This window comes from Musca autumnalis, unplaced genomic scaffold (assembly GCF_047663935.1).
Source record: "Musca autumnalis isolate F117 unplaced genomic scaffold, ASM4766393v1 scaffold_5, whole genome shotgun sequence".
NCBI classification, from domain to species: domain Eukaryota; kingdom Metazoa; phylum Arthropoda; class Insecta; order Diptera; family Muscidae; genus Musca; species Musca autumnalis.
Window position 1 is genome coordinate 121,509,983 of NW_027412088.1, and position 12,805 is coordinate 121,522,787.

The window sequence follows — 12,805 nt, forward strand, 5'->3', positions numbered from 1 at the left end:
TTAATATATAGTTTAGGTAATTAAAAATTCATTAGTATAAACTATTGATGCTCAGAAAAAAGAAAAAATTGTATTTCTGATGCCAGCAATAAAGAAATGCAGCCTTCCAGAATGCAACAATAACGAAAAATGCCAAACATAAAGATGCATTCCGTTAGGACACCATGGATAGATATGTTACGGCAACTTTGCTCCATATATGCTCCATGCATTTCAGTGCTGATGCATATTAACCAAAACAAATTATACAAATGCAGCTGCTGGCGCATCTCCATTTGCGGCGGAAGCGGGCGCATCTCCATTTGCGGCGGAAGCTGGCGCATCTACATCTGCGTCTCCAACTTCCCATGACTTCCCATACTCCCCAAAGGAAATTATGTTAATTATTAAAAAGTTATTAACTTCGAGTTTATCCTTTACAATGGAACAAACTGATATGAACTTCAATTCCCCACCCATAGACTATGTCGATCTGTATTTTCCAAGCAGCACCATTTGTTTTACGGAAAGTATGGAAGCAGTTGTTGGCGAATTTTTTCAAAACAAACCACCAACAGAAAGAATATGTGTACTTTCTTTTGATGGACTAAAGGTCAAAAAACATGATGGCATAACATACGCATATTGTTTCATGTTGACTGGTTTGTTGGCTGATTGGGACCTATTAATAGGCGTTGCGGCAAAACCAACATATGATATGGATTGGTTAAGGGACATACTTACTACAATTTACCATGTAGAAAAATAAATCTGAAAATTGTATATTTAACACGCGATGCTGCTTCGACACATATGCAGTTATTGTATAAATTAAATGTACAAAAACCATACATCGAGGTGGTCCCTGGACATACGTCGCTGTAGGGCATTGACGCAATGCATTTATTATGCAACTTATCACATGCCTTTGCCGAAAGTAGAATTAAGTACCAACAATCAAAACCAAATTTGAATTACATACATGGTAAAAACGATTTTCTAAACGATCAGTATTCATTCGAAGGATTCAAAGTAGAACGTTTTCAAAAAAAAAAGTATTTAACCATGTTGTTCTACAAAAACTTGAAGACTGCAGCCCACAACCAGATTTGGACTGCACAAATTTTTTTATTGCCGGAATGATACCATTTATTTCTTTTTTACAAAATGAGCCAAATATGGAGTATGAAGAAAAAATGTCAACATTAATTAATTAATTTCTTGCAAGAGATAGAGTATTCTCAAAAAACGTTTTTGTTGGAAGTCTAAAAGCATGGAGAAATTTAATGGAGGAATATAGAAACATTTCGTTAATGAAATGTACAACACATAATACTGTGGAAAAGTTTTTTTTCAAAAGTGAGATCTCGATATTATGATAAACCAACAGTAGCCAACATCTTTTATATAAAATCTCGTTCCGATGCCTCCTGTTCAACGATCATCCAATGTTGAACCATATTCATATATTTTTTGTATTAAATCATATATTTAAATCTATATGTAAACGTATTGTAATATTGGCAAACAGCTGATCTATGCATTTGACCTACTTTTGAATTCTTCTTTTTGTTCTAAATTCATATTCGACTTCCACTTGTTTTATGACTTCTCTTCGTTTGTGCGAATTATCTCATTAACAACAACAACACATATGCCCATACCGTTGCCTATAACCAGTATGTTGCATTGTTGTTGTTATGCCTTTCTCATTCCCTTTTTTGTGCCCTTGAAATAAAACATTAGAAAAGAATGTTTGAGTTTAGTCTTTGCAGATCGTTGACAAACAAGCAAACAAACGAAGAGGTCATAAACGTGAAATAAGAAAACAACAAGTGAAGTCGCTTAAACTTTAACATCATTAATGTGAAAAAATGAAAATTAAAATAAATGAAAGTAAACTTAATAAATGAATTAAAACAGTTTACAAATATAAACATTGTTAATTTCCAAAATTAAAACATTGAAAAAACAAAGTGTACTTTAAAAAGAGAAAAAGCATAAAAATAAAACCATTGAATTTGAACTAAAATGGGCATTGTTTTACTCAACAAAGGTGGTAAAGTGGACAAAAACTAATTGGAAAACAAAGATACAAAATAATAAATCATAAAATTACCAGCCCCTTGAATAAACATAATGGTCCTCGCGAGCCAGACGGTGTAAAATATTGTGTAAAAAATTAACAAAAGAAACAATCAAGTGTGATTTTAACAACAAGAACCTACTCTATAGACGTTCGTTAATAAACACAATAATTTTCTTCCATAAAAAAAACCTTGATCATAGACTTTAAAAAAGTGCATATTAAAAGCAAAATTTTGACCTTACATAATTTGAAGGACATTCAACCTAAATTTAAAAAATAAAAAGTGACAAATTGAAAAACTTAACAGTTAACCTAACGGAATTGTATGTGCCCAAATTTTTACATAAAAGACTTTGTTACAAAGAGACCTCATCAACACAACATCACTCAAACAAAAAGACATCCATTCCTGTGTGGAGAAATAAAACCCAACAACAACAAACAAGCAAGTATCAAAGCAACGAAGAAGTAAGTACCCCACTCATTCTCACTCACTCATCTGTTCTCACATAAATGGTTATATACTGGAAATGAAGGAAGAGAGGATAGCGTAACCTGCTCATTTGTTGTTTCTTGAATCAGAGTTGCCAGATTTATCCGACATTACAGTTTTCTGGGGAAAACTTTTTTATTAAAGGATTTCTATTTTGTAATTATATCGACCTCTCGGAACTACACACATAAAAAATCTTGTTTTCTTGGCTTTTTTTGAATATTGTGGGTACATTTTATTTCGCTTGTGACCTTTTCAAAAAAGAAACCTTCGGACCTTTTAAGCATATTTTAGGAGTCGGATCTGCTCAAATTTTAAAAATTTGTCAACCAAACATCCACTATCTAGCTGCTTTTTGGCTTTTGAAAATTTTTGGATTTTTATAGGGAAAATACACATATTTTTATTTTCTGAACGACCTTTTGGTGCATTAATTGTGATCTATCTATTCGTTTTTCGCGTTCTTTAAGACCTATCAAATTTTTCTTTGGAAATATTATCAGTTGCTACATCCCTATTCCAGTTTGTTGACTTGAGTGTTGGAATATTTCGCTGTTTTTCGTCGACTTTACTGTTTTGGCCGATCGTAAGGAGTTTATGTACTTTCTTCATAGAAGTTATCGCTGTTTTTTGACATTATTATTTTGGGACACTGCAATCGGTTTGCCACTGTTCTGACCTCATATTACATTGTGCGCTGTGGAAGAACACAATCTTTATTGCCACATATAGAGTTTGCTGTACTTTAGTTTTTGTTTCTGTCATTTGGGACTGATTTGGAGATTTATTCTTTATAACTTTTTAAAAGTTTTTGGTATTTTGCGGAAATGGCCACGCAGACGGACCTCACGAAAAAGTTCGCTAATTTGTACAACGACTTGATCGATTTTAACGAATTACAAGTCGCAAGTACAGCCGAGGACAACGCTCATGCTCTAGAAGCCCTTCGAGTACACCTGGATCGCATTTGGGATCAACTCAGACGTTGTTATGAAGAGTGCAGGGATCATGAAGTCCAGGAAGGAGAAGCCGCCATTGACCTCCAGAAGCTACGATCAAATTTTAGAACCGCACTTGCAGTGTACAAATCTACTCTAGGATCCTTAAATGCCGAAATTGACATCCTCAACAATAAGTCTGCGGATCAGATGGAAAAAACTGTATTGGAGACTTCTGCTCATTACTCAATAAAGCTCCCTCCTTGCGATACCGACATTTTCTATGGCAGCTATAAAAGCTGGCCGACATTTCGGGACCTCTTCACGGCCATTTATGTAAAAAATTCGAATATTAGTAAGGTCGAAAAATTATATCACCTCAATCAAAAAACAGGAGGCGAAGCACGAGACATCGTCGCGAACATCCCGCTTACAAATGATGGCTTCGACCTCGCTTGGAAAAACCTAACTGATAGGTACGAAAACAAGCGAATGCAGGTGAATGAGCAGTTGAAAACCTTGTTCAACTTACCTTCAGTAGTCGTCGACTCTAGCTCATCACTAAAGACATTGCAACGATCAGTCACAAGTTGCCTTGAAACTTTAAAAACTTTAGACATTGATATTAAGACTTGGGATCCAATACTTATTTATTTATGCTCTCAAAAAATGCCCAGAACTTACCTGCAGGATTTTGAAAACACATTAAACTCAAGTTCAGACATCCCAACATGGAGTGACTTCAACAATTTCTTAACCCAAAAATTTAAGACCCTTGAATCTGTGGGAAATATTCAGTCGGTACCTTCAAAAACTGCTCAACCTTTCAAAGAAAGTCAACGATCTCAAAAAGACAAGAAAATTCACTCCTTTCAAACTAGTGTTGAGTACAAATCAAAGAGTAACACGACATCAAAAAAGCAATATAGACCTCAAAACCCGGTAGAGCACAAATGTCAACATTGTAAAGAAGCTCATTTACTAAGAAATTGTCCCAAGTTTCTAGCAAAGAAAGGTAACAAAAACTTGTTATAACTGCCTCTTAACTGACCATGGAGTTAACGAGTGCAAAAGCAAATTCAATTGTCGAATTTGCAATCTCAGACATCACACACTTTTACATAAGGGAAACGGAACGCAAACGAATCCTGAATCCCAGCTTGATGTACGACCTAGCACGAGTACACAAGCACTTACCTTGAACATACAGTCCACACCTTGTGTCGAACCAAATCAACTCACTTCACTTGCTCTTCGCGATGAGAATAAACCTCATTCAAAATCGGAAGAGACTTTGCTTTTTACAGCTCTGGTTGAAATTGAATCGAACGGTCAGAGATTTGAAGCACGAGCAATCATAGATTCCGGCTCACAATCGACCTTCATTTCAGAGAAGCTGAAAAATCGTCTTAGACTTCCAAGCAAGCGCAACCTAGTACACGTTTCAGGACTTAACCCAGCAATGACGGAAACATCAACACAAGCTTGCATTTTCACTCTTCGCTCGCGGCTAAATCCTGACTTCAAACTAGACGTATGGGCGCCTGTTTTGAAGACCTTGGCATTCAATTTACCTCCTAAAAACATTGACATTGAACACTATGATAAATTAGATCATCCACTTGCTGATCCACAATTCTATAGAAGCAGGCCAGTTGACATTCTCATTGGCCTCGATATCAGCTCAAGTATATTTGATTTCACAGTTCCGATGCGTCCACATGGTTCCCTCTTAACTCAAAAAACCGTCTTTGGGTGGACGGTGGGAGGACCTGTAGAACGGTCGACTGAATCAACTAGACATATCTCGTTATTTAATGCAGTGGCGCTAGATAATCTCCTCACACAATTTTGGGAGGTGGAGGAGACGCCAAGTGAGACTTTGCGATCCAAAGAAGACATATTTTGTGAGGATTTATATAAGTCTACGACCTCTAGAACAGCATCTGGAAGGTACATGGTCAATTTACCCCTCAAAAAGGATGAAGAAATTGGACATTCCAGGACCATTGCAATGGCACAATTTCTTCGCATGGAGAAAATGCTTGAGAAAAAGCCAGATGTCAAAGCGTTGTACGATGAAACGATCATGGAATACCTGGACCTAGGCCATATGAAGAAAATTTCGAAAGATGACATCAATAATGGACCTAGCTATTACCTTCCACACCATGCGGTTATAAAACCTGATCGCGTGACCACAAAGCTTAGGGTGGTTTTTAACGCATCATCTCCATCAGATAACAAAAAGAGTCTGAACGACGTCATGTATCCTGGACCTATTCTTCAGCAGGACCTCATTCTTCAGACTTTGAAATGGAGATTTTACAAGTTTGTTTATAACGCCGACATTACCAAAATGTACCGGCAGATTTTAGTAAATCCTTCACAAACAAGATATCAGCGAATCTTGTTTCGGACATCACCTAAAGGGCCAATTGAAGACTTCGAACTTCTAACAGTAACTTTTGGACTCAATTGTGCCCCATTTTTGGCAATTAGGACATTACTCCAGCTTGCCGAAGACATCAAAGAAACACATCCTTTGGCTTCTCAAATATTGCAGAACAACATGTATGTTGATGATGTCTTAGCTGGAGGACACACAGTCGAGGAAGCAATGGAATCCAAAAATCAACTAAATAGTGCATTAGCCGCTGCTGGATTCGACCTCAGGAAATGGTCGTCAAATAATCCCATCATAGTCAGCGATCTACCACAAGAAAAACTTTTGTCAGATGACTGCCTACATCTTTCTGAAAACTTGGTAACGAAAACTTTGGGTATAAAATGGAACATCAGCAGTGATTCCTTCTCATTTCCTCAGCCTGACATCAAAATTAAATCGACGTTTACCAAAAGAGAAGTACTTTCAATAATTGCTCGATTTTTTGATCCTTGTGGTTGGTTAGCACCAGTAATTGTTGTTGCCAAACTGATTATGCAACAGATATGGCTTGATAAAGTTGGATGGGATGAGGGACTCAGACCTTTGACTTCACTAGCCTGGGAAAATTTCCTCAGAAATTGCCCAGACATTCAACATCAAAAAGTGCCAAGATGGATAGGGTATACTCCAGCCTGTAAGATCGACATCCACGGATTCTGCGATTCTTCCGAAAAGGCATATGCGGCGACTTTATTCATCCGATTGGAAGAAAATAATAACGTCCGTACGCATCTTCTGGTTGCAAAAACTCGCGTTGCACCAGTCAAGAAAATATCTCTCCCCAGGTTAGAATTGTGTGGAGCGGTATTACTGGCAAAATTGACCTCCTCAGTCATACCAAATCTTAATCTTGTACAACATGACATCTACTTTTGGACCGATTCAACAATCGTTCTAGCCTGGCTGAAGAAACCACCATGTGCCTGGAATACCTTCGTTGGCAATCGTGTATCCAACATAATAGACAAAGTTGGAACGTCAAATTGGAATCATGTGGATTCATCAGACAATCCAGCCGACATAGGAACAAGAGGATGCTCTTCTTACGATTTACAAAACAATAACTTATGGTGGCATGGACCTCCTTGGTTACAAGAGCCGAAAACTTGCTGGCCACAATCTAAAGAGATTGTTCACACATCTATGGAAGAAAAACAAATTAAAACTTTAGCCGTTCCCTCAATTAACGACCTCATAGAAACAGATCCTTTGAAAAACTTCTCAACACTTTCAAAAGCATATCGATCTTTTGCATATGTGGCTAGGACCATACGAATTTTACGCAGAATCAGACCTCAATCCCAAAGACCTGTAGATGACGTTCTACCTGAAGAAATAAATATTGGTAAATCAAAGGCGATTCTTCTTACTCAATCGCACTATTTTCCTACGGAATATCGTTTATTATCTCAAAAAGGAAAATTACCTCATAACAGTCCGCTTTTAACATTAAATCCATACATTGACGGTCAAGGAGTTATGAGAGCAAATGGACGTCTTTCGAATTCCCCTATGTTAACCCACAACGAAAGGCATCCAATTCTGTTACCTCATTCTGCTAAACTTTCACGACTTTTGGTTGAACATACTCATAAAATGACTTTACATGGAGGAAACCAATTACTGACCCGCATTATTCGAGCAGAATTTTGGATCTTCAGACTTAAACCCCTTGTTAAGATGGTCATAAATCGTTGTAGGCCCTGCGTCTTGTACAAAAAACATACACAAAATCAGATCATGTCTTCATTGCCTCCAGAACGTACGCAATTCACACGACCTTTCTTAAATACTGGAGTCGACTTTGCCGGACCGTTTAATATTCGTAGTTTCACCGGACGAGCATGTTTAGTAACAAAAGGTTATGTATGCATATTTGTATGCTTTTCCACGAAAGCCGTACACTTAGAGGCAACCAGTGACCTCTCAGCTCAAGCCTTCTTAGCAGCCTTTTCAAGATTCATTGGCAGACGCGGTTGTCCGGCCAAAATGTTTTCCGATAATGGAACAAACTTCACTAGTGCAGCAGAGATGCTCAGGAAAGATAGAATAGAGTTTTTCAGACGTATGCAAAATGACCTCACGAACCAATATGTTCACCAAAATCTGCAATGGAACTTTATACCACCAGGTGCGCCTCACATGGGTGGGCTGTGGGAGGCAGGTGTGAAATCTTTCAAAATGCACCTTAAAAAAGTTGTTCCCAACATGACCTTCACTTTTGAGGAACTATCTACCATTCTGACTAGAATAGAGTCTTGTCTAAATTCTAGACCTCTTTGTCCTGCAAGTGACGATCCAAATGACCTTTCACCACTCACCCCAGGACATTTTCTTATTGGTTCACCATTATTATCTCCCCCTGAACCTGACATCACCGAAGAAAACATATCCCTAGTTAATCGTTGGAAAAGGGTTAAAATCATTTCCCAAATGTTATGTCTACGGTGGAAGGCAGAATATTTAAAAGAACTTCACCGCCGTTACAAATGGAAACGACAACAAGACAATGTACGACAAAATGACCTCGTTATCATAGAGGATGACCGTTTAGCTCGACATGAATGGAAGTTAGGGCGAGTTGTAAATTTATATCCAGGACCAGATCAAAATGTCCGTGTTGTTGACCTCCAAACTTCAAGCGGAGTCATTCGACGCCCCATTACAAAATTAATCCCTCTACTCACCGATTAACTTTCAAACGCTTCACCATTTTAATACATCATATCGAAGAACTTTAATAACTCTAAATCTTTACAGATAATGGCTGACAAAAATCCTGGAGACCTCAGACCAAAACATTGGATCTATTCATGTAAGCTATGTAAGCAAGACCACCCGGTAAAAACATGCCCCATGTTTCTCGGATTGGGGCCCGATGAACGGTTTGATTTCGTCTGTGAGAACCTATATTGTCTTAATTGTTTGGCCTGCTCTCACACTCGAGTAAGATGTCCTACCACTCTGACTTGCCAAATATGTGATGAGAGACACAACACGTTGCTCCACTTCGCCAAACAAATGCCAAAGTCAAATCAGCAACGACAAAGCCGGCCAACCGAAAGACCTCCACAGAAAGAAAGCAACAGATCGAAATCCTCCAGTCGACTTACGGTAAGACCTCCACAACACGAGTCGGCACGCTCCAAATCATCAAGCCGACCTCAACACAGCCACGTCGAACAAAGAAAAACTGAAGAAACTGGTTCTCAGAAAATTCCCCAACGTCGTCCATCACCATCTTCGTCTCAAGCAGCACCATACAAATGCCAAGACAAAACATCGCCACAACCGTCTACATCAAAGGCTGCACAGCTCCATCAACTACCCAACGAGAGCGATTTCAAAATGGTCCCAAAACCAAGTGTGCCATTTACTTGGTCGAAGGTATTCATACCCACAGCTCACATCAAAATCCTCATGCCAAAACAACCGGGAATGTGGCACATTTGCCGTGCCAGCGTCAATCCACACGCCATTGTATCTCGAATTGCAGTGAGCCTGCAAACAAAACTTAATCTGGATACATTCGTTTATCGCGAAACTCGCTTCGTCAAAATGGTAGTTGGGGCCAGAATACCACGTTTTAAATGGCAGCGAGAAATAAATGCTATGCTCACCAACGACCTCCCTCGTAAGCCATACGAGAAGCCTATTGTCGAGGATCCCACAGAGGACTTTACACCTGATACGCTTGCCGATCCTGATCCGCGCTGCAATACAGCTATAGACATCGAACTTGGTGGGGATGTTTATTGGGACCTCTACCGAAATGGCTCCATCTACACAAATGTACCACAAATCTTGGCACAAAATACAGCAATTGGTTACACATTCACTGGTGCCATCGGAAAGTTATGGTAGTCATCCACGGGGAGGCCAGGATGTTCAACGATCATCCAATGTTGAACCATATTCATATATTTTTTGTATTAAATCATATATTTAAATCTATATGTAAACGTATTGTAATATTGGCAAACAGCTGATCTATGCATTTGACCTACTTTTGAATTCTTCTTTTTGTTCTAAATTCATATTCGACTTCCACTTGTTTTATGACTTCTCTTCGTTTGTGCGAATTATCTCATTAACAACAACAACACATATGCCCATACCGTTGCCTATAACCAGTATGTTGCATTGTTGTTGTTATGCCTTTCTCATTCCCTTTTTTGTGCCCTTGAAATAAAACATTAGAAAAGAATGTTTGAGTTTAGTCTTTGCAGATCGTTGACAAACAAGCAAACAAACGAAGAGGTCATAAACGTGAAATAAGAAAACAACAAGTGAAGTCGCTTAAACTTTAACATCATTAATGTGAAAAAATGAAAATTAAAATAAATGAAAGTAAACTTAATAAATGAATTAAAACAGTTTACAAATATAAACATTGTTAATTTCCAAAATTAAAACATTGAAAAAACAAAGTGTACTTTAAAAAGAGAAAAAGCATAAAAATAAAACCATTGAATTTGAACTAAAATGGGCATTGTTTTACTCAACAAAGGTGGTAAAGTGGACAAAAACTAATTGGAAAACAAAGATACAAAATAATAAATCATAAAATTACCAGCCCCTTGAATAAACACCTCCATCGAAAGTACTGGTAAAATTAATAACTTGTTTTGGTCATTATTAAAATTTCCCCATTAAATATGAATAAAAAACATTTTGAAAATGCAATTTACTATTGTTTTGGGATTTGGTTTTGGTATCAATGAATTTGATTTCATTTCAGTGAAATAAAGTAACCAAAAAATAATTAATTTCATTATGAGATGGTAATGTCAAAATATGGGTAAAATGTTGGGTGGGTTGCCATGTCAAAATATGGGTAAAATATTGGGTGGGTTTGCATATCAAAATATAAGTAAATAGGGGTAAAATATTGGGTTGCATGGGCGTAGCCAGCTATGGGCAGGGGGGGGCAGCTGCCCCCCCCCCCCCCCTAGAGCCGTCAAAAATTTGTAAAAAAGTATAAAACGGCAAATTTAATAACGGCAAATGGACGACTAATATCTTTCGAATAAGCAATTTTTTTTTTTTGCTTTATAGTCATAGAAGTGCAAAAACGCATTAAAAATAGGAAAATCCTTTTTCCTCCTGCTCTAGGCTGCTTAGAAGATACCAAACATAATTTATTATTTCTAAGTATACCTTGAATTCTGTTGAAAAATACATGAGATATGCAATTTTTAATTTAAAACTTCTCTACAAGTGGTGTCTTAAACATGCCGTTCGGATTCGGCGATAAACAGTAGGTCCCATATCATTGAGCTAATATGAATCGGGGTGCTCTCATTGATATGAGAGAAGTCTCCCTTGTCCCTTCTGGCATGTTTTTGGAACAATTATTATTATTATGCAATTTTTATACCCTCCACCATAGAATGGAGGGTATATTTTTCCGTTTGTCACGCATTGAAATACTTATTTGCAACCCTATAAAGTATGCATATTTGTTATCAGGATAAAATTCTGAGTCGATACAGTATAAGCTGTGTTCCAGAACTAAAAAGTTTTTACAATTTTTACGACTTTTACATATTTTACTCGAAAAAGCGTTCCCGTACACAAAAAAGTTGTAAAATGTTCACTTCTCTTTAAACAAAAATGGCGCTGAATGACGCTCTCTTTAAAAACTTTTTACACGACAAATTTGGGCGAGTAAAAAAATAGTAACATGGTTGCCGGCGTCTGATTGGCTGATGCACCGACTTTGACATTTGTTCCAGTTTTTTTTACGTATTTTCCATTTTTCCGTTCCCGAACTATTTCAGAAAACTTGTTTGTAAGAACAAATTTTTTGCAGTTCTCTCTTTTACGAGTTTTACCATTAAAAAGTACGAGAACGAAGCTATAGATTGACTGATATTGTCTACTTTGTTAAAGAGGTTTTTATTATATCGGACCAAAATTAGTTTATGTTCGAAGAGGACCATATCGCATTGTGGTTCCGCCCGTGGACCAAAATCGAAAATTTATGGCAACAAATTTGATTCCGATTGAAATAAATATTACCTAAACACATCAAATTGTTAATATCCAGTACAATTTTTGCCAATTTACAGTGGTAATACGTCAAGAAAAGTCGAAAAATTTGATAAGCATTCGAAGCTTATGAGTGAAATAAATGTACAATTTCCAGATTTAGTTGATAGCATTGACAATGTTTTTACGTAAAAAGAAATTCATACATAGTTTTCTAACTTCCTTAAAAATAAATTCTTTGTAAATAAATTTTCTGGTATTTTTGAAATCAGTGCTATAAATTTATGTTGAGTTTTACTAATGTTGGGAGTATTTGGGAGACTCCGTGGACCTATGTATATTAAAATTTTTTTACGAGGATGCGAAATTTCAACCATATAAATTGGAAACTGTTTCTAAATTCTTCAAAATACCAAATATTAGGCATTACCTTTACAAGGGGGCTATACCTAAATGTGGACCTACATCCACTCAATTTTTTTTATCATCTTGCCTCGTTGTAAAACTATGTTTAAAATTTCGAGGAGGTAGCTCGATTAGAACTATTTTGGGCACTCCTTTCAATACACGTGAGACCGCCTCTTAATTGTTTGTGATGTCAAAATGTAAAGTATGTTTGGACGATCTATGCCGCTTAAAAATATTACGATGTGCAAAGTATGGACCAGAGTGAACGAAAAAATGATTAAAGAGTAGTATAGAGTCTTCTTTGGGTCTACAAAACTTTCCCCCGGAAATGTGTCGGTGCTGGTTCACGTTTTGGATTACCCCTCATAGAACGGTACCGCCCGATTTTTTAGGGGTTTAGCTGCATTATCATATAGAAACGGAAGTAATTTAATACATATTTAGTCTTCTTTGGG

General features: G+C 37.1%; 2 protein-coding genes across 6 annotated transcripts in view; both read left to right on the top strand.

The window, feature by feature from the left end:
- The window catches only part of dpr13 (defective proboscis extension response 13), a 624,158-nt gene that overhangs the window by 490,515 nt on the left and 120,838 nt on the right, over positions 1-12,805 (top strand). The window lies entirely within an intron of this gene.
- Positions 1,746-10,428, top strand: LOC141405847 (uncharacterized). The gene is made up of 2 exons (XM_073990622.1): positions 1,746-2,513; positions 8,709-10,428. The coding sequence occupies exons 1-2, from the start codon at positions 2,394-2,396 to the stop codon at positions 9,810-9,812; spliced, it is 1,224 nt and encodes a 407-aa protein (XP_073846723.1). The 5' UTR covers positions 1,746-2,393; the 3' UTR covers positions 9,813-10,428.

Coding starts and splice junctions, on each gene's coding strand:
- LOC141405847 (XM_073990622.1), top strand. CDS start 2,394: ATGTGCCCAAATTTTTACATAAAAGACTTTGTTACAAAGAGACCTCAT. Junction 2,514..8,708: donor AACCCAACAACAACAAACAA/GCAAGTATCAAA, acceptor AAATCTTTACAG/ATAATGGCTGACAAAAATCC.